We start from the raw sequence: 21863 nt of genomic DNA, 5'->3' as shown, positions 1-21863 counted from the left end.
AATGCATGGTCAGGGACTACGTGCAATACCTTCACGGACCGCCAGTGGTCCACGGACCACCTGTTGAAAACCACACCACTGGCCCTGCTGCATGATTCTGATAGGCTTATCGACATAACCGTTCACGTTAGTCAGCATTACAGCCAGTGCCATGCTGCCCTCTTCTGGACATTACGAAAACGGCTCTCTTTTCAATGACGGCATCGTGATATGATGACAGTCATTCATGATTCATATCCGAATAGTAATGTGGAGCGAGGATAAAAGAAACGGCTCTCTGTTGTGTGTTTTACAATGACGTACTGGGTTGTGAGGCATAACAACGGGATGCATTGAGGACTGAATTGTGCAAGTCAGTGTGTAAGCAAGCAATTCAATTGTACAGTCCCTCGTAAGAGGCGGGGTCAAAACTTTTGGGGACTTTGTTCGAAAACGTAGACCAAGTTCATTGTCACTGGGATCTGAAACTCCTGGACCTGGAGTAACGGGACCAGAGCCTGCACAATAATAATACCAACCTGCAAGACAAATATGGTGCTTAAGTTTGTATGTGCAGTTATTACAAGGGCACTTTTTGTCCTGATCTCATTGATTGGGGTCTGGAGAGTGACATGGGTGAAGAAAGACAGCACTTACTGGTTCCTTACGTTCCTATTCCTGCCACTTGTTGGTGAGATGATCATCACAATGAAGAGACGTAAAGGAAAAGATTATAAATGGTAAGATTATTTCTTTATGCATGTAAAGGTGTGCCTTAGTTCATTGGTTCTCAAAGTGGGGTCCGGGGACCCCCAGGGGTCCTTGAGGGGGGTACCAGGGGGTCGCCAGCAAAATTAGTTAATATAGCATCTCATCATCACAATCATTAACCAATTTAACTATATTTTATACTTTGGCCATTCAAAAATAGCAGATATACAAGCTCATAGCAATTGTCACTTTGCCGCACTATGAGCTTATCTGCTATTTTTTTTTAAATCCCTGGCACAAAATATTTTTGAGATGGGGGTCTGCAGCCAAATACATTTTTGGTGGTCCTTGACATGAAACATTTTGAGAACCACTGCCAGTGGTTGGACACTGACAGTAGGCTACACGTTTTAACTGTTTTCCCCCCTGGCATACATTTTGAAAACCTAAAAGTGTGTGCTTTTAATTTCACAATCTGGATAATTTTAATACAAGGTTTTAAAATATAAATATAGTCTCCCTCTCCCGCTACTAACTGGACCCTGACTGCACCCCTCCCCCTTTCATAGAAAGCCATAGTAGCCTGTATCCTGTCCCACTCCCATTGTTGATTTGAACCCATAGCCTACTAGGCTACTGCATAGAGGATGGGGTGGTTCTCTTTTCTCTTATCATAGGAACCCATTTGACAGATCCCTCTTTCCTCCATGCATTCATTTAAACTAAAGCTTTTATGATCAATTGTCTTGATCACTTTTTTCTAAAGAACAGTTTCAATACTTTATATGATTTTTATTTTGCCTACAATGTAAATACTTTATATGATTTTGTTTTACTGAATAAGCCTGTAATTGCAAGAGAGGGGTATAATTAAAGTACTGATGAAAAATCAGATTTTGTATGTCAGTAAACGTGGCAGAAAGGAAATACATATGTTTGTCAGATTATTGAAAGAAATATAGGCTATTTATGGAAAATGAGCAAAAATGTAAGCTTAAAGTTAGGGAAACTGTTAGGACCAGTTTATAATATCTGGGTACAGAGATATATATTATAATGTGTGTATATAAGTTCTTTCTTTGATTTGTATTCATTTAATGGAATTCCTGCAATGTATTAATCCAATGTGTAATATGTGTGACAGTCCTTATCAGCTAGTAGAATTCCACTCCACCAGTCTCCTCCTTTCTCCTGTCTTGTGATAATAAAGTGCTTGGTAGAGGGGAGGATGCGCCATTGTAAGTTGGGATCGTGTCCAGTGAGGTACATGGTCGTTTACAATCCTCGTACGAGTAAAAGAGATCTCGTGTGTCACGTGTCTTCTTTATCTGTGTGTGATCAAACAGCAAGGGGGTTTAAGATAACGATCAAGAACCTATCATTTCACTGGTCCTTCGTGTCGGATTTCTACGTCGTTTTTGGAAGAGGAGAAGAGGACGCATCGCAAGTCTATCGATAGCCAGAGATCTGAGAGGGTCCTGCAAGCCCTGGGGTGTAAACCAGGCCGGTGTTCACCAGTCCGAAATCTTCTCTTCGACGAACGACTGCCGAAATCTGAACGTGATCACACGCCTATAAGAAACATGTAAGTGTGGTCCTTGTGTGGACATATTGTTGTTATTACTAAGGTGTAATATTGACAAGTGTGTTGTAGTTGTGCATAGATAAGCAACTACAGTTATAGTTGTGTTGTAGTGGCGGGGGCCACTGCATTTTATTAGCTGCAAGAGTTATACTGAGAACGAGTTTTGTGAGTTCAAGAGAGAGTCACGGTAGTTAAAAGATAAAGAGTCTGATAGCTCCCTCCGGAGGATTTAGTGATTTATCCTCTGGGGCAAGTCGACACGTAGTGGACCCTCCAGGGCAGATCCTTTTGTCTATGTTTAGTCTATATATCTTATAACCCCCATATCATTCTCAGGGGTGTACGGTGTGTGGTTTGAATGTGATAAGTTAGCTGATCCCCTGGGCTAGTCCAACACGTGGTGAACTGGTGAATATTTGGGTGTGATACAGTTTTTGACCAGTATACAGCAGTGCCTAGAAACGTTGAAATACACTTAGTTAGGATAAGAACAAGATATTTACAGTGATTAAAATAATTTCTACATTGAACAGAACATTATAATAACCACACATATTTAAGTTTTCACCCACATAATAGTAATTGACTGCTAATATGGAGAAGGAAAAAGAAGATACAGGTGCTCCTGTGAAACAAGTGATTGTAGTCGATGTTACCAACGACGGAGATAAGCCAAAGCAGGGCAAGAAGAAAGGCCAAACAAGGGCCCCCAGATCATGTTTTAGGTGTGGTCGTTTAGGCCATTTTGTGGCTGATTGTATATCAAGCACAACAGTACATGGATGGGATGATACGAGGAAAGAGAAAGGCCAACCAAGGGCCCCCAACTCATGTTGTATATGTGGTCGTAAGGGCCATCTTCTCTTCGGACTGGCTCTTTGCGAGTCATGCAATATGTCTGGCTGGGATGATTAGAGAAGAGAGAAAGAGAAGAAGCTAGGAGGCTGTGCGCATCAGAGCGACAGCTACAAAGAGAGAGATTGTAGTAAGAAGAAAACGTTTTGTTTTGTCTAAAAGATGTGTGAATGAGAGAGTGGAATGTGCATTTTTGTGATCTGTATGAATGCCCCAAATAGATGCAGTAATCATTTAAACATTTCAAAATTCCATGTCGTGGTGCACAACGACATGGAAGGAGTGATGTTTAAATGAGAGTGAGAGAGAAGAGGAAGAAAGAGAGAAATTGTACGTGTAAGAGTGTATGTATGTGTGTTCAGGTGTTAGTGTACATGAATTGTGAGTGAATGTGGTGTTTGGGTGTAATACATATGTACTATATGTAAAGTGTGTAGGGTAGCAACAGTAGTGTGAAAAAATGGGTTATGACGTGCGTGTGTGCTTGTATACGTGCATGTGTGTAGGTTCATGTACCGAAAAGACTGTGTGTGTTTGAAGCATGTGGAATGACGTCACTTACGTTGGAGAGTGTCAGGTACTGTGTGTGGGAGAGGAGTGGGTGTGTCTGTCTGACTGTCTGCATGTGTGTGTGTGTTCACATGTGTGCGTGAGAGAGAGAGAGACAGAGAGACAGAGACTGAGTACTGGAGAGTGAGTGTGTGCGCGCGTGTGAGTATGTGTGTGTGCTCGCATGCATGAGTGAGAGAGAGAGAGAGAGAATAAGAGAGTGAGAGCAATTCAGTGAGCCTGGCTCTGTGTGCGTGTGCGTGTGTGTGTGTGTGTGCGTGTGCGTGTGAAGTCCAGCCAAGAAAGAGAAAAGGAGGGACTGACCCAAACGAAAATTTAAAGTATTTTTACTCAGTTTGGGAACTTTAAAGTATCTGTACTCATTGTTTAAGTATTTCTAGTCATTTAAGTATCAGCAAGAGTTTGTGAATAGTCCAGCCAGTTTCTCAAGGGAAATAGCTAAATGTTAAGGCCACGTTGTCAGGTTTCGTCTCACGTTATCTCGTGTGTTGATTTAGTAGTAGAATCTCCCACATGTGAAAGTATGGGGGAAGAGTAGCAGGCCACTGTTTACATTCAGATAGAAGAGCAGCTTAGATACAAGCACCAAAACCCAAGAATAAGAGAGAGCTCCCTGCAGTATGCCCCATATAGTTTGAATTGCGTTGGTAGAAGACGTTTTTGTTAAGTTAAGACAGATGATACACATTTTGGTCTCTGTGTTGGCCCTTCCTGATTATACTAAGTCCTTTGTCCAAACTGAAAGATATTAAGGCCTCTAGGTTTTTACTCCAAATGTCTCTTAACCCATTAAGACCTGGAACCTGTGTAAATTTTTGATATGTACTCAACCTCATCTCACTAAAGTTCGTTGTGGTATTTTTGAACCCCAAGGCCGCTAAGGGCATCGATGTTAAATGTCTGACTCTACAATAATAGCCAAGATGCATTTTCTACTTTGTTTATTTTTTGCTGCACAGTAGACTAGCAGAGGCACTTTTACGCCTGGGAAACGCTTATGTAGATAAGATAAAAAGGAACCTAGTCGCGCTTCACATTGGGAGTTTTTATTTGTTATGTCTGCCACCAGTGACACAGACCATTTCACACTTAGGATCTGAAGTTGAGTCATGACCATAGGTCATATCTCAAACAGGAGGGATGGTACACATATAATATATAATTAAGCAGCATTTTCACACTTATAATTTTCAAAATTATGCTAAACAGTTTTGTACATGTTTTTAGACAATGAAAAGGTAACGAAAGGCCATATGTAAGACTATTATTTCCACTTCTTGAAAAGTGATGTTACTGTAAAACTAGATTGAAGTACAGATGTGTGAAAACGGCCATAGCCATAATGCATCACATTAGTGGAGCCATACATGAAAATAGTGACTGGAAACTGGAGGTTTACTTTATTTAAAAGCGAATAAAGTCCAAAGTGCAAATTATCTGTCTAGTCTTTTCTCTCTCCCTACAGGGACTGAAGCACTGGTGATCTGCATGCCGTGATAAAGATCATCAAGCCAAAGGACCAGGACCAACTCTGCGCTGAGAGGGTCCGTTCCGAGTCCTGGTCACCAACACAATTGCTGTGAAACGTGTTATTTGGATCCACAAAAGGCCACTGTAAATTGGTTCGAACATTATCAGACATTTAAGTAATAGGAGTGCTAAAGCCAGCAGCGGGTGGGGCCGAGCTGATAGCGCTACGGTCAGACCCAAACCTGGAGAAGACTCCCATGAAAATAATCCCCTTCCCCATTCCTATTACACCTAGAATTGCACCCCTGGTATTTTTGTGAGTTTTATAATTTCTATGAGTGTATTATATATTTGTATTATTAAAGTTACTCGTAAATCGAGGAGTGTTGACGAAAATGTTTCTCACCGTCTAAATCTAAATGCTGGGTATATTTTTACGCTAATCAAATCGCTAAGACTAAAATGTGAATGTTTATGGTTGCACACATATAAATATATCTGTTTCACACAACTGGTCATGAGAAGTGACATGCCTCGAAATCCAATATCGCTGGTGAGCCTTGGGAGAAAATGACTTTGAACTAACAGCAGCTATTTGCCATGAAACCGTACCATCAGTCGAAATACGCCCTAAATAGCACTGTTAAGCCTGTATGTCACTCGGAAGCCTAACCTTTGTTATGTCCACGCTGGCTCTGTGAAGAAGGGTCAGATCAACGAACAAAATTGTCAACAGACATTAATGCTGACTCCCCCGTGTTTGTTTAGATCAACTAAGATTTGGAGGTTGTAAGAAAAATACAATCTCACTGGTAATCCCGTGCCAATAAGGTTGGTTTGTCTCTCTTTCCCCATCTTGGAGTGGGAAAGCTTATGTTACGTGTAGAGACAATTAACTATAGACGTAGCCTGTTCCTCAATGCTACAATGACAATTTGAAGAGGCCCAAAACCGTGAGTTTGAGTCAGCGTCGTTAATGGCCGTCCAGAATAGATGGACTCTTGACCTTTTGACTGCTGCGAGTGGAGGGGTCTGCGTTTCTGATAAAAAGGACATGTGGTGTTTTTTTTATTTCAGATGACATTAATTCCAAGAATGTTAGTGACGCAAAGCAAGACCATTAGTGTATGGTCAATGAGAAGGTCGTGCAGACATGCGGCGTTGTCTTAGACTGATGACGATATTTGTCCCAAGTGCTCCACTCCACACGAGAGTGTGTATTCCTTTCAAGCCCTATTTGAGAGTGACATAGAAAGTTAGTCCCAAGGCCACTGGAAGCGAAGAGGCAAATGTTTGAGTTGTTGGGTTGATTAATAAAAATCCTGTTATGATGTTCATTTTGAAATGTGATGTTCAGAAGTATTAATTAAATGAACAACAGGAGGGAATGTTAGGACCAGTTTATAATATCTGGGTACAGAGATATATATTATAATGTGTGTATATAAGTTCTTTCTTTGATTTGTATTCATTTAATGGAATTCCTGCAATGTATTAATCCAATGTGTAATATGTGTGACAGTCCTTATCAGCTAGTAGAATTCCACTCCACCAGTCTCCTCCTTTCTCCTGTCTTGTGATAATAAAGTGCTTGGTAGAGGGGAGGATGCGCCATTGTAAGTTGGGATCGTGTCCAGTGAGGTACATGGTCGTTTACAATCCTCGTACGAGTAAAAGAGATCTCGTGTGTCACGTGTCTTCTTTATCTGTGTGTGATCAAACAGCAAGGGGGTTTAAGATAACGATCAAGAACCTATCAGAAACTTTAATAGGCTTTTTCATATTCCACTCCACTTAGCTTCCAGAGTTTGTGGTGCACTGTTTGTTGCAGAAACACAATTATTTCCCCCACCAAATTAGATACAAATGATCGAGTGAAATAAGCGTCAGGATTTTGATATTCCATACTTTTGCCTGTAATTGGCTTAAAAGATTTGTTTCTTACAAAAAAATGGGCATGAACGCAACATCCAATCATCCCAAATTGGAATTGCATGTTGAGGGGCCTCTATGGAGCAAAGCTCTATAGAGGCACTTCTGGCCATACGGCCATGCAAATGCAAAAAGTCGCATCATACAGAGGCTATTTCCCCATTTTTCTTTGTCCCTGGCTAGGGAACCCAGCCTGGCGGAGATATACGCTCTGAGTTAACAGCATTTAAAATTAATTGCCCTGTCTTTACTCTTTAACCTCTTAACCTCCTTCCGATGAATTGAATACATAGGACCACAATGGAAACAAGTCCCCAGGACTTTTTTGTGTTGTCCTTTTAGCCTAAGTCTTTTACTGTACCTCTGTGCTGTTTACATTTTTGACCAATAAAGTGTTCAATCAATCAATCAATTAATCAATCAATCAATATTTTAACTTTTCTGAAAATCATGTTGAGGGCTGCATTTGGCCCCCAAAACGTGAGTTTGACACCCCTGCTCTAATAAACAGAAAATATATGTTCAGGCCAGGATACCAATTTTATCTAATCAGGAGAGAGAGCTCATACAGCATACAGATACAAAAAAGTGAAATTGGAAGTGATGACACAAAGAAATGAGCTGACAAAATTGGAACTGGAACACTATCAAATTGAAGGTGATAAATATGTACTCTGTCCTGGTAGGATGAAATTGGCAACCCATCTGAAAATATATTTTCTGTTTAGAGATGGCGAGATGCATGGGGAGACACCTACAGTAGGTGTCTAAATTAATCCCGAGGTTTTATTTCCAGCACTATTTACCATTCTCTGTGTATCATGTTTTATTTCCCTCTGGAAGTTCCCAGTTATTAAAGTCTTCCAGTTGATTGTCTTCCAGGTTTTCTCCAGCAATCCTCCTGTTTCTAATAAGTATCATTCCCTCCATCTGGATTCTGGAGCTCCACCACCAGGAAAATAAAACCAGCGACCCTCAGGTACCCCACAAAAATGGAAGAACATCACTCTGTCAATGTATTACTAAACATTTCTCTCATAGCTCCAAATCACTTAACACAGATATGAGAGATAGGGGCTGATGGGGTGTTGGTGGGGTAGAGGCGGGTAATGTCTACCACTACTGTAGGTAGATGTACAGTAGACCTACTATTTGTAACAATTACATATCATTCATTTGTTCATTCACTGGATGACACTATGTTGTCATTTCAGTGTAGGAAACTGGACTCTTGGGAGAACGTACGAGGAGTGATTACTATGGGTAATAGGACGGTACAAAACATCTCCTACAGCGACTACCTGAAGGTAAGGTGGACAGACGGACAATTTCAGCATATGCCTCCACTCCTGAACACAGTTATGCATTGAAAGACAGCCAAGATGCATTAATGAGTTGTTTGAAGAATGCCTACCAATGCATAAAGCCAAACTACCCACTTCATGTTTTAAAGACAATGCTTCTCCCTTTTTCTTCCACTTAACTGGTCATTTCTAAGTTGAGGAGAAAAAATAGAGGGAACGAGACAAAAACACAATGACACATGCTGTTACATGAGTTCTTAAAAAACAGCTTCTCACTGTAAATGAATGCTTACGTGTCAGTCTGGGTCCATTTTTATACTCTGATGATTTTATTGTGTGTTGTAGACAGGGTTGTTTTTCCTTTATAAATGATCTCACGTTCTAAATTTAGAAAATGCAGTCAAGGCAAGAACAATCTACTATAGGGAAAGGAAAGGGAGTATTCTCTTGTTCCCCGGGGGGGGGGGGAACTAGAGAATACCAGACAACCACCAGACAGGAGGAAGTGTCTCAGGGACACATAGACTGGGAAAGCCACGGATCAAACTGGTGACCATCTGATTTCAAGATGGCCTCTTTACCCACTCACCTATGGATGACTGTTACAGTTGATTGCAGATCCTATAGATCCTGTAGTTCCCTTGCAAGCCAGCCTCATTTTCACTGTCATGATGTTGTAGTAACTATAGGATCCATATGTCAAGAACAGTGACATTGGCCTCAAGGCACAATTAAAAATGGTATCAGGGGGAGTGTCTTACTATGTAGAATCTACATTGTAGACCACGGCAATGGTAATGCTCAGGACCAAGCCCCCAGAACCGAGAGGGAGCAATGAAGCGCATTGGACATGCTGGCCAATCATAGGTACTGCAGCTTATTACGGCTAGGGCCAGACCAATGTGCTCCACTCACAAGCTTGCGCACGGGGTTGCGCACAGAGGTGACGCAAAACGTGTCACCTCCATGACGCAAAACGTGTCACATAGGCCCCCCGCCCGTCACATTTCCCAACCCGGAAGAAGGGGTGAAAAGGGAATATGCGCTGGTTGAGCAACTCCATACAAGTGGATGGGCAGGGATTTCCGGGTGCCCTCTCTATTATTCTTAACTCAATGCTCAGGACCCAGGAGGTAGAGCGGTTGTCTTGGAATCGGAAGGTTCACGGTTCGATCCCTGGCCCCTCCTGGCTTCGTGTCGAAATGTCCATGAGCAAGACACTCCCGACGGGCAGGTTGGCGCCTTGCATGGTTTCCTTTGCCATCGATGTGTGAATGCACTGTAATACACATGGTAAAGCGTTTTGTAGAAAAGCGTTATATAAATGCACCATTTACCATTATTATAATATATACCCTTGCCCTTATTTTAGGTCTTAACCCAAATGACACTTTCTTGTCCTTGTCCCTCCTCTAGAATATTGACCAGGCGTTATCGACAGTCTGTGCCAATGACTGGATCCTGATTCTCCATCAGATCCTGCTCATCCTTCTCATTGTGGGGAAGTGGCTCCTCCCCATCGGGGGAGGAGTCACGCGGGATCAGCTGTCTCAACTCCTCCTCATTTTTGTTGGCACGGCAGCGGACATCCTGGAGTTCACCAGCGAGACGCTATTAGATGTCAAGTGGGTAGCTGTTAATGCCACTTCATTTCACCAAGATTTATTTTGTACCCTTTTGCAAAACACGCACGTTTGCTCGCTCGCTTGCACGGATGCACGCACGCACGCACGCACGCACGCACGCACGCACGCACGCACACAGTTTTGAGTTCATTTTATATGCTTTAGCTATCTTCCCATTTGCCTAGTACCCTTGAAACTGTTCTGGCATAATGTCAGCTCAATGTCTTCCATTTAAATGAGTCTCAAACCATTACATTTTATTGAAAACCGTAGAACCCAATGTTTCTGTACTTTCCATATGTTTCGTTTCTAGAGACAGTCCTCAGCTGGTGTACATCATCTTAGCAGTATGGACCTGGAGCATGTTACAGTTCCCTCTACAGCTGGCCGGTAAGTGTGTGTGTGTGTGTGTGTGTGTGGGTGGGTGTGTGTGTGTGTGTGTGTGTGTGTGTGTGTGTGTGTGTGTGTGTGTGTGTGTGTGTGTGTGTGTGTGTGTGTGTGTGTGTGTGTGTGTGTGTGTGTGCACACGCTGTTAAGTCCTTAACATTAAGCATCAGGGTTACTTAAGCAGTTATAGCCTTGTGTTATTGTACGTAACTTTACCCAATCTGGGACAATCCAAACAAGCTAAAACATGTTTAGAACTTGGCGAAAAACATCAGAAAAGTCAGCACACCCCTTCCAGTCTTCTGCGTAAACAATGGAAAACAGCCAAGCTGATATCGCTTTCCTTTCTATCTCCACCTTTGCTGAATTATTCATCCAAATGTATTCATCTGTTTTCACTTCCTGAGCCTCAAAGAAAACCACAATGACCTCACCAAAGAAGGCAGAGGGTTCTTTCTTATATTTGGTTTAAAATGCCGATTTATCACACCCTCAACATGCAGGAGGGGCGCACATAAGGACATACTCAAAACGCTGACACAGTCTTTAAGACATCGTTCAGTGGTTGAGTTTCATCTGTCAGCTATGTAAAGAGATTATAGGGCCTGCAGACTCTCTCTATTCTCACTGCTTGGTTGTTGGGGGAATGCTGTTGTCAGGCAGGAGACGGGCACACAGAGACAACCTCCTGAAATCTATTGTACCGGAGGATGGAGAAGAATGTGAGACTCCCTGCTGCTGCAGTGTTGGGAACACAGAATAGGTCACAAGTTTTGATGTTTCACAAGATTTAATGTACGCATTTGCTCTGGTTTCACAAACGCACTTAATAGAAGACAATGAGGAAGAAGAAGTTGATGAGCAAGATGATGATGTGATGATTATAATGAAGAAAGAGAAGAGGGAGGGAAAGTAAATAAAAGAAAGAAAGAAAGAAAGAACACTCAAATAAAAGACAACAAAAAAAAACTTTCGAATAAAGAACCGTCCTGTGGAGCGTCAGCTTCAGCTTCCCAGCTAAATTTGGAGCAGAAACGTATTGCCAGAGGAAAAAAAGAATGACAATTGCTTGAATTATAAACCTTAAGCAGATATAGTGTGAAAGTGTCTAATGACAAGCGCTTAGATATGGACCATTAAAATCTGAATGCATTTAGAGCACTTAGCTAAAATGCTTATGCTTCTACAAATTAACCCACTTTGTTCTTAATGATCTCCACCAGGCCAAAGGCCGTGGATAGGGATTATGTTCTCGCCCCTGTCTATCTATCTATCTATCTGTCTGTGAATCCAGAGCAAATCTCACAAACTAATGGACTGATCAACGGCAAACTTTTTGTGCACGCTGCCAGCAGGCCAAGGAACCACTCCCTGCATAATTTTCTAATGCACTATTGACAACTTTGTTATTTCATATTTCTGTGAAACAACACCTCAGACCCATGTCACAGAGGCTATGGACTGGAACTAGGCAATTGGTGCAAGATGTCTGTCCAGCATATGGGCTCTATTGTTCTGGCAAGATTTTGACACCAGTTTTACAATTAAACCAACAAACCGCACACAGACAGCCCACAGGCAACTATGAGCGCACAGGAATGTAAACACACCCCTAGTCTCTCGACAAAATGTAATTAACACTGAGGATTTACAGTGTAGTATGCATACTTGTATGAGTGCGTGTGTGTGTGTGTGTATTTGTGTGTAGGTAATTTTCTCAATTAATACACTGTCTGCACGTAAGGGAAGGTAGCCTTATTTTCCAGATAGACACTTTGTGGATTGATGAAATGACAATTTACGTTTAGAGTGGTTGCCATGGTTTCACAAAAGTGAGCAGCTACTTGAAAAGTGCAGACAACTACGCAATGTAGTTACTAAATTGATCAGAAATGCCAAAAATAATGTCTTAAATGAGAACATAGAGGCAAACAAAAGCCACGCACAATAACTTTGGGAGGCACTAAAACAATTAGGCTGCAACGGGAAAATTCAGACAAAATCTACAAACATTTGCATTATCTCAAGTGGCTCGCTCACTACCGACAAGTAATTGGTAGCGGACTGTTTTAACAGTTTCTTCACCACAGTTGCAACCCAGTTGGTAAGCAAACTCCCTTAGCATTCGGGTCTGTATGGCCCTGACCACATTCAAGCTCACTATGAGAAACTAGGGGCTAAAAAAGATTCCTTCTCTTTCAAACCTGTATTGACTGATGATGTGCAAAACAAACTCCTCGTCCTACAGCCAAACAAGGCCACCGGCCTTGACAACATCCCCACCAGATTCCTCAGAGACGCAGCGGTCTCCATTGCTCCCATAGTAGCCCACATTACAAACTTATCCTTCAGTCAGTGTCACGTCCCACAAGAATTCAAGTTGGCAAGAGTAATCCCTCTATTTCACGAGTACAGACCACGCCTTCAAACCAAACATTGTTTAACGTTCTTTATTTAGAAAAGAAGGAGATGGACCTGTCAGGAAAGGAATTGGTTATGCATGGATTAGATGATGGAGGGAAGGAAGGGAAGGGAGGAGGGTAGGGAGGAAGGGAGGCTTTAGGGGTGGGGATGTGAGAGTGGAGATGAAGTATACCTCGAAAAAGTTAGTGACACCCACAGTCACGAAACTAGATGGAGCGTAAACAACAATCTGGTACTACCCACCCATAAAACAAACATGGGCAAATTCTCCTTCTACAGCACAGCCACCAAGGTATGGAATAGTCTAACCCCATCCCTCAAAAAATGCAGTTTGCTGGGCCCATTCAAAACAGCCCTAAAAACTCATCTTTCTGGAGGCCAAAAGAGGAGCTAGTACCAGTTTCCCTGTAGACAGACGACCCCCCCCTCCCCTTTTTTGTATATATATATAAACAAGTCCGCAAAGACTTTTTTGGTCAGACCTTTTAGACAAAAGTATTATAAATGTAACTGTGTTGTTTTACATGATTTTTGCCTAATAAAATTTTCAATCAATCAAAAACATTAAACATGATAAAAACACCAATGAAGGGATGCCTGGCAGCTCAGCCAGTTAGTGTATGGACCACATGCTCCTTGTGAGTCACGAGGACCGGAGTATCATGCTGACTGTTTCCCTTCTCTCTGACCTCAATTCCCTGTCATATAATTGTACATTACTATATTATAAAGCAAAATTTGCCTAAATTAACAAAAACACTAATGAAATCCTCCAATTCACAAAAATGAATATCATATACACTATCTAAAGTGCCTTCCTTCTCTCTTCCACATCTACAGTGGTGAACTCCAAGTCAGACGTTGAGGCAGAGGGAGGCGTTCAGACGGACTCCATACTGACCAAGTACAGCACTGACATCTGGGCCGTTGTGGAGGCACTCTTCATTCAGGATGGTCCTTTCCTGGTGGTGCGACTCTGCGTCATGACCTACTTCAACGTCTTCCATCAGATGCTGCTCTTCTTTGCCATTAAGAACTTCCTGGTGGTCATCTTGAATTTGTACAGATTGACTGTTATATGCCAGGACTTCAGGGCCCCTAGAGGAGGCATTGATGAGGGTACTCCGCTTCCATAAAGAAGTTACAGAAGAGGAAGCCAAGTGGTACCGAGGAGGGGGGCATTACCATACCTCAATGGGCTTTACACTTGCACATCCAAAGTTGTAAGGGATGGCCAAATGCCACTGTCAGAGTAGGAACTTTGCACAGCACTTAAGTGTAGTTTACTTGGTATGACAAAACTTTTATGAACAAACTACAAATTACCAATGCACATTTTCTTAAAGTAAGGTCTGCCAATTTCACATTTGAACTAGACAAGCAGAAAATTACCCTGATGTTGCTGTTTTACGAAATGTTATTGCGTGTAGGTGCTATAGGCACTCTTGCTCCCTCTCTCCCTCCAAAACACCCTTTATTTCCCTCTGCCCCTCTCACTCTCCCTAACTGTAACCCTGAAATTAAGTAACTCATTTTTTGTATCGCAATATTGCAAAAATGTACTTCCAATATCGTATAGCCCTAAGCGAGGCGTGTGAAAACAACTCAGATTTATTGAGTTTGAAACTGTGCCGAATGCCGATACATAACACTAAAATCTGCTTTTCATAATGCATAATGTATGAGGCCTTCTTATCCTGCTTATGGAATATGGTGGATTTCTATTAAATTATGAATGGATGTTAGAATAAAGGAAAGGCGGGCAGTCAAACAGGGACACTGAGGGGGAAGACCCAAGAGGGGCACAGCCGGAAACAGGTGTGGAAGTCCAAGTGAATCCCACTGAAACATATTGTGGCAGGCTGGCGTGTACAGACACTGAATGACGATCAAGCTAGTTGCCAGCATAGGTAAAGCAGTGAAACCAGTTCCACATTAGTAGTTGCTTTTAGCCAATTGCAACCACCTCATATCAGGCTCAAGCAACAGTTCTAAGCACTTCAGATGATTTCAAAAGATGTTTTGACCCAAAGTTCTGTAGACAGGAAATGAGGGGGCAAGTTAACAGCAACAGGGGAGGACACATGAGAAGGCCCTCCTGTGGTGGTTTTGACGAAAGCAAAGATTGGAGAGATCAGTTTTCCTCTCTCGAGTCATCTCGACCCACGCAGGAAGGATGTTAATACTGTGAAAATATCCTCTTGGATTAAAGAAAATACACTAAATCAACACTGAAATGGGATTTTGTTGTAGTGAAGGCTACAGAGTCTTAATACATTATTTTTTGAATGGGTGAAGATTAAAAAAGGGTAAAGCCAGCCCAGTAACATTCAAAATATTAGCCTATGTACGGTATATAGTACCTCTGGAATGTCTGGATTAATATTCTGTAGTATTTTAAAAGGATGAGCATACAGTATGTTAAGCTATCAGACATCTTCAGTCTCCATACTGCACTGTTAACCAGTGTTGTCTCCTGACTATGACCATCGAACATGCAAAAACAAGTGTCCTTCCTACATATTATTGCTGGCTAGCTAAATAAGGAGGCTCATGTTGCAAATACAATTACACCATTTTGTCCCTGACATATATCCTTTTAAAGTCAATAAAACATCGACTGATGCACTTGGACACATCATCAGTGTTGTTACCTGGAGTCACTGGGTGTTTCGGGTCTTGCAACAGACACCCTCCTCCAGGCGACCTGACCGAGGCTGATCAGACCCCGGCCTGTGTCCAAGTGGCATGCTACTGCCCCCACTGTCTCTTGAGGGGAGTTAAGAGACAGTGCTAATTGGGGGTTAGGGTTAGCCAGGTGCTAGCCAGACTGACTACGCAGATCCATGCATGCTGCATTTACAACCTGCAACATGCATGGATCCACGCCATCGGTCCGAAAATGCCAGGCCAGGTAAGTTGAGATGTTGCAGCTGTTGGCGACACTAGGAGGCTCCAGAGCCTTCTATTAGAGAGTTGCGCCAATGAGGGGTCAGAAACAGCGTCGGTCACGTGGTTCATGTAGCTGGAAATAGTGACAAGGAGCCGTAGACTTCAATGCATTCCATGAACTTCCGGTTTAGGGATTTGTCACTATTCGCCAATGTATGTGTATGTAGAAGACCTGGCCCGAAGAAGTGAACGGAGTTGGCGTAACTCTCTAATAGATGGCACTGGGAGGCTCTAGGCACTGTGGTTTGGCTCCAGGCCTGGCTCCTCCCTCGTCTGACCAGAAATGGAAGCTTTTCTGTGCGTAGCGTCGTCGTTCGTTGCTGCTGGGCTCAAACATCTCACTCTGATGGATTAAACTCTCCCTGCAGGTTTCATCGCAGCCTGTAGCAAAAAGGTTCTTCCTCACGGAAGACGTGGTTTGGGCTGCCAACCCTCTCCATCCCGGGTCGCCGTCTCTCCGGCCGTCCTCTGTCTCTCCAGATGTCACCACACTCTTCGTGGTCGTCACCCATTCTGTTCCTGGTTGTCACTGGTACTCCTGCACCCAGAGTTTTCAGTCAATAAAACATTGACCGATGCACTTGGATACATCATCAGTGTTGTAAAATGATCATTTTAGCATATAGAATGCCAAAGAATCAGTATTATGACTCCTTGACCCCAAGTGAACTTCAACAGAGTGTTATTTAAAGAAGCAAAATCAACACTGTACACTGTACTGTGTAAATTAGATAAACTTATAACTGCCTATAATTAGTTTTTGTTTCATTTCTTAAAAAAAAAAAATATATATATATATATATATATATATATATATATGTATTATTATTTTTTATTCCAAATTGGTGTGTGTCTCTGTGTGTGACTGTGTGTATGACTATATATTATATACTGTATACATGATGTTACAGATAAGAGAAACCTTTATTGATCAATTCAATATCGCCGGCCATTTTCTTTTTTTGTTTTTTTTTGTTTTGTAATGTATCAAGAGTGCAATACACCTCCCAACCATTAGTGTCGCATGGTTGAAAGTATCGGAGACAATTTGGAGAAAATGGCCGGCGATGGGATTAAAATGCTTTTTATTGAACAATACGGGAGATACGGGTACTCATCGCGGTCCGCATCGCCTTGTAACATCCGTGGCTCGGTGGTAAGCACTTTATATTTGAAATCTGAACGTTTATGTTTATGTGAGAGATGGCAATGTGAAAAAATCGAACACAACTTTAGACCAGGGGGACTCGGCACCATGCCGCTTGTATACAAGCGTCATGTGAACCATGGCTAGCTACTATGATACTTTGGAAGAAGTTAAGGCTGTGGAGACACTGGAGTAATTAATACAAACAGAGCACAAAACAGCAACCTTCGACAGTTCACACTAGAATGGCTGCATATAAAAAAGGCGAAGCACGTCAGCTCAATTTTTAACTCTCTCCACACAATGTTAGTGAATCCCGGCAGGACTTTACGTGACCCCTAAAGTAAATAGGGTTACCAGCATATGTGTACACAGAAAGTTTGTAGTAAAATGTGTATAAAGTGTGAGGACTCCCTCTTGTGGTGCCTAAAAAGGAGATTGTAGAGGGACAGGAAACTTAGGGCAGAGAGAGAGAAGAGACCCTCGAGACAAGAATGGGGGTCGGATTCGAACCCAGTTCCTTGTGTTTGCTGGGAGCATAATGGTCTGTGCACTAAATGACCGAGCCACCAGGATCCCCCAAGCAATTATTTTTGACATAATGTAATTAACTAATGGATACCAACTTACAATGTCATCTGGCTTTGATAAAAACGTTATTGACAATTTTAATAAATAAATACATAATACATTTAAATAAAATGAAAAAAGTAATTGAAAAAAATAAGAAAAACAAAAAAAAGGGGCCCTCTCACGCATTAGAAGGACAATATCAGTCACCAGAACCAGGGATGTGTGTTTTCAATGAGTCTAACATGGTTAAAATTGAGTTTGAAGTTACAATGAGTTTATATAGGAAGGGGGCGTTTCTGATCAAACGAATATAAAATATCTAAATATTGAATCAAGCAACTTAAAAACTGTCTGGGTTGCACACAAAATCCAGAGTAGATGTTAAAATGACCCCAGAAGTGTTTTAAAGTTAAATATCCCTTTAAGCAGTTGTAGCCTTGTTTTATTCTAACATTACCTAATATGGGTCAATCCACCTTGTGGAAAAACATTTGAAATATCTACAACACCCCAACCAGTCCTCGGAGTAAACAATATCACTTTCCCTTCTAGCTCTATACCTTTACTGAATTATTCACGTGAATTGATTCATCTGTTTTCACTTCCTGGGAAAACCACAATGACTTCATCAAAGAAGGCAGAGGTTTCTTTCTATTTCTTGGTTTGTCAATTTGTCACAAACAACCAAACCCTCAACATGGCTCATGGCATGCAGGAGGGGCGCACATAAGGACATACTCAAAACGCTGACACAGTCTTTTAGACATCGTTCAGTGGTTGAGTTTCATCTGTCAGCTATGTAAAGAGATTATAGGGCCTGCAGACTCTCTCTATTCTCACTGCTTGGTTGTTGGGGGAATGCTGTTGTCAGGCAGGAGACAGGCACACAGAGACGACCTCCTGAAATCTATTGTACCGGAGGATGGAGAAGAATGTGAGACTCCCTACTGCTGCCGTGTTGGGAACACATAATAGGTCACAAGATTTGAGGTTTCACAAGATTTAATGTATGCATTTTTCACAAATGCATTTAAAAGGCAATGAGGAAGAAGAGCTTGATGAGCAAGATGATGATAATGTGATGATTATAATGAAGAAAGAAAAGAGCACGGGCGAGTAAAGTCAATAGAATGTATCAAAACAATTAAGAAAGGAATTAAATAACACTTAAATAAAAGAACAATCAAATGAAGAAAAGTATTGCCGGAGGAAAAAGCAATGCCAATCGTTTGAATTATACACGTAATGTCTAATGATAAGCTCTTATATATGGGTAATTACAATCTGAAAGAATTTAGAGCACTTAACTTAAATGCTTAGATTGCTTATGCATTTAACACTTTGCTCTTAATTTTGTGTGTGTCTTTTTCTGTGCACATTTGTGCATCTTGTCCTGTGTTTCTGCATCTTGTCCTGTGTGCACAATGAAAAGATGCTTTGTATATGAAGTTTACTTACTTTACTTACTATGAGCGACCCGTTGCACTTTGCTCATTGTTGTGCACATAAGTATGCAACTATGCATACAAGTTCATGTATGTCTGTGGGGGCATTAGCGATTGCATGCAGGACCTCATTTTTGTCAGATTTTTTACTGAATATCAGATTTTGCACTTTTGGGAAGGTAGCCTTATTTTCCTGACACTTTTGGATTGATGAAATGGCAATTTGCATTTTGAGTAGTTGCCATGGTTTCATGGGGACGTTTAGGGTCTCTTTATAAAAACACCAATGGAGGGATGCATGGAGGCTTAGCCAGTTAGTGCATGCCTGCATGGAGTATTAATCCCAATTCCATCATGTCTCACATTTCTCCTTATCTCGGACCACCTCTCTGCACCCTACATTCTAATAAAGTAAAAATTGCTAAAATTAAAATAGTCTAATAGTCTAAAGTGCTTCCCTCCTTTCTTCCACATCTATAGTGGTGAACTCCACGCCACACAGTGAGGGAGAGGGAGGCGTCTCCTTACTGACATTATATTAAGGACATCTGGGCCATTGTGGAGGCACTCTTCATTCAGGATTGTCCATTCCTGGTGGTGCAGCAGAATTCCAATACTAAAATATGCGTCCTCCAGCAAGTTTGGCATAAATGTTAGCATTGGAATGTGGCTATCTACGTCAACATCTTCCAATTTGCCATTAAGAATTTTCCTGCTGCTCACCTTGAATTTGTACAGATTGTATTATGCCAGGACTTCCATTCCCTAGTGGTAGCATTGGTGAGGGTGCTGTGCTTCCATAAAAAAGTTACAGTTACACATCTGAAGACTCACCTCTTCAGACTCCACCTCAGCCCGTAGCACTTGCCCTAGCCTTGATAACCTTGCAGGATTATGCAAAGGCTAAAACGTAACTTAGATAGCATGTTATGTAGACAGATGCCAGGTCATTGTTGACCTGGCATCCTATAGTGTGTATAGTTTCAATGTCGGCTGATGATAGGTTCTTGGTTTACGTATGTATTAGTTATTATTAGATTATTGGTGTACTTATGTATTACTTTATTATTAGATTACTATTTCTATGCATTTGATGTATTATTGATGTATTATGATGTATTATCTTGTGTCCTTGCTTACTGTAAATCGCTCTGGATTAAGAGTGTCTGTTAAATGCCTAAACAGCAGCATCAGCAAGAGAAAGAATAAAATAAGAAAAATATGAAGAAAAAATAAGAAAACATAAAAAACATACAAACATAAAAAACAGCATTTGTAGTCCATAAAACAATCCTTAGGAAAAACACTTTACATACAGATGTGTTTTCAAAAGCGATTTAAAAGATGACACTGACTCTGCTAACCTAATAAAGATCCAAGGGTAGGGCATTCCAGAGCAAATGTGCCCGGGCCGAAAAAGCCTGGTCCCCCCGTGTGACGAAGTGAGTTGTGGGAGGATGCAGGAGGGCCCTATCCGAGGATCTAAGCTGGCGCACTGGCTCATGAGGTTTTAGCAAGTCCACAATGTAACTGGGAGCCAGTCCATGTAGGGCTTTAAAAGTGAGTAGGAAGTTTATGCAGCACTTTAGTGTAGTTTACTTGGTATGACAAAACATGTATGAACAATCTACACTACTGTGACCAGACAAAATGCCAGGGAATATTTCTCATATTTCAACAGGTTGCCATGTTCACATTCCAACCTAGACTGCCTAGCATACCACTTGGCTTAAAGTTCATGCTTCATCTCACAGAAACTATCTCTTGGGTCTGTCTGGACCTCATTTAAAAATGAATCATTTAGAATATTCAAAGTAGTTGAACTTTTTAGGACATTTGGGCAGTACAACATATTGGGCCTCATAATTCTCTTACATTTCTCTTATATTTTCTCTTAATCTTCTGTTAAGAGAAAATATGAGAGAAGTCAACTCCAGAAGATGCATCAAAATGCTGATTGGACAAAAGAATGCTATCTTTTATACCTGAATATCATCTAATGTTTTTTACAGTCTTTTGTGGTCAGTGGACCAACAGTATCAACTAAATAATTAAAGGACTTTAAAAGAAAAGAAAGACAGACAGGCAGTCAATAGGGGTACTGAGGGGATGACAGAAGAGGGGCACATCAGGAAACAGGTGTTGAAGTCCAAGTGAATCACACTGAAAACATATTGTGACAGGCTGGCATGTACAGACACTGAATGATGATAGAGCTTTGCCTAGCACAGAGAAAGCAGTGAAACCAGTTCCACATTAGTGATTGCTCTTTGCCAAGGCAACCAGATCAGGCTCATGCAACAGCACTCCAAATGATTTCAAAAGATTTTTGACACTTGAAATTACGGGGAAAGTTAAAAGGAAAAGGGGATGACAGAAAGCCACGATGAGGCCAGCTTGTGGTGGTTTTGATAATGTTATTTTATAAGATGAATATGATACTCTAAATATAGCTAATTATTTGTGGTTAGTAGATAATGTTGAAGAATCTGAAGTCAGCTTGCAGTTGCACTATTAATAGTGAACAGTAGCCTATCTTGATTGTGTATACACCACAAGAGGGAGTCCTTACACTTCCTATAAATGTTTTACAACATTTCTGTTGACACAGATCTGCTCTCATTCTCATTCTATTACAATAGTTTCACATTGTAGGCGAGTCCATTATTAATGTATTCCTTTATAATCTAAACATCCAGTATCGTTGTGAATAGCATTTTCTCTTCATGCAGTAAAGGTGTGAGTTTGAGCTGGTATGAAAGAGTTCAAAGAGACTCACCTGATACCATTACCTGCATGTCCTGTCCGCCACCTTGTGGTAATACAATGTACTGCTCTCCCCAACATCCACCCACCCTCAGGTATAAACCATAGACTGTATAAATATAAACCCACACGACATGC

General features: G+C 41.4%; 1 protein-coding gene across 1 annotated transcript; it reads left to right on the top strand.

Moving 5' to 3' along the window:
* Window positions 1-319: 319 nt before the first annotated feature.
* LOC308100793 (transmembrane protein 26-like) lies at window positions 320-15281 on the top strand. Its single transcript, XM_080449904.1, has 6 exons — window positions 320-719; window positions 7985-8081; window positions 8317-8409; window positions 9823-10031; window positions 10345-10421; window positions 13683-15281. The coding sequence occupies exons 1-6, from the start codon at window positions 532-534 to the stop codon at window positions 13976-13978; spliced, it is 960 nt and encodes a 319-aa protein (XP_080306030.1). The 5' UTR covers window positions 320-531; the 3' UTR covers window positions 13979-15281.
* Window positions 15282-21863: the final 6582 nt, after the last annotated feature.

Source organism: Gymnoscopelus braueri (genome assembly GCF_963280865.1).
Source record: "Gymnoscopelus braueri genome assembly, chromosome: 14".
NCBI lineage: Eukaryota > Metazoa > Chordata > Actinopteri > Myctophiformes > Myctophidae > Gymnoscopelus > Gymnoscopelus braueri.
Note: the sequence above shows the minus strand (reverse complement) of the source record. Positions and strands in the feature narration are given on the sequence as shown.

What these genes read in the sequence shown, in the direction of transcription:
- LOC308100793 (XM_080449904.1), top strand. Translation starts at nt 532, where the DNA reads ATGGTGCTTAAGTTTGTATGTGCAGTTATTACAAGGGCACTTTTTGTC. An exon ending in CCTACAGCGACTACCTGAAG is followed by an intron (nt 8,410 to 9,822) that starts GTAAGGTGGACA and finishes TCCCTCCTCTAG; the next exon opens with AATATTGACCAGGCGTTATC. An exon ending in GAGACGCTATTAGATGTCAA is followed by an intron (nt 10,032 to 10,344) that starts GTGGGTAGCTGT and finishes TTTCGTTTCTAG; the next exon opens with AGACAGTCCTCAGCTGGTGT.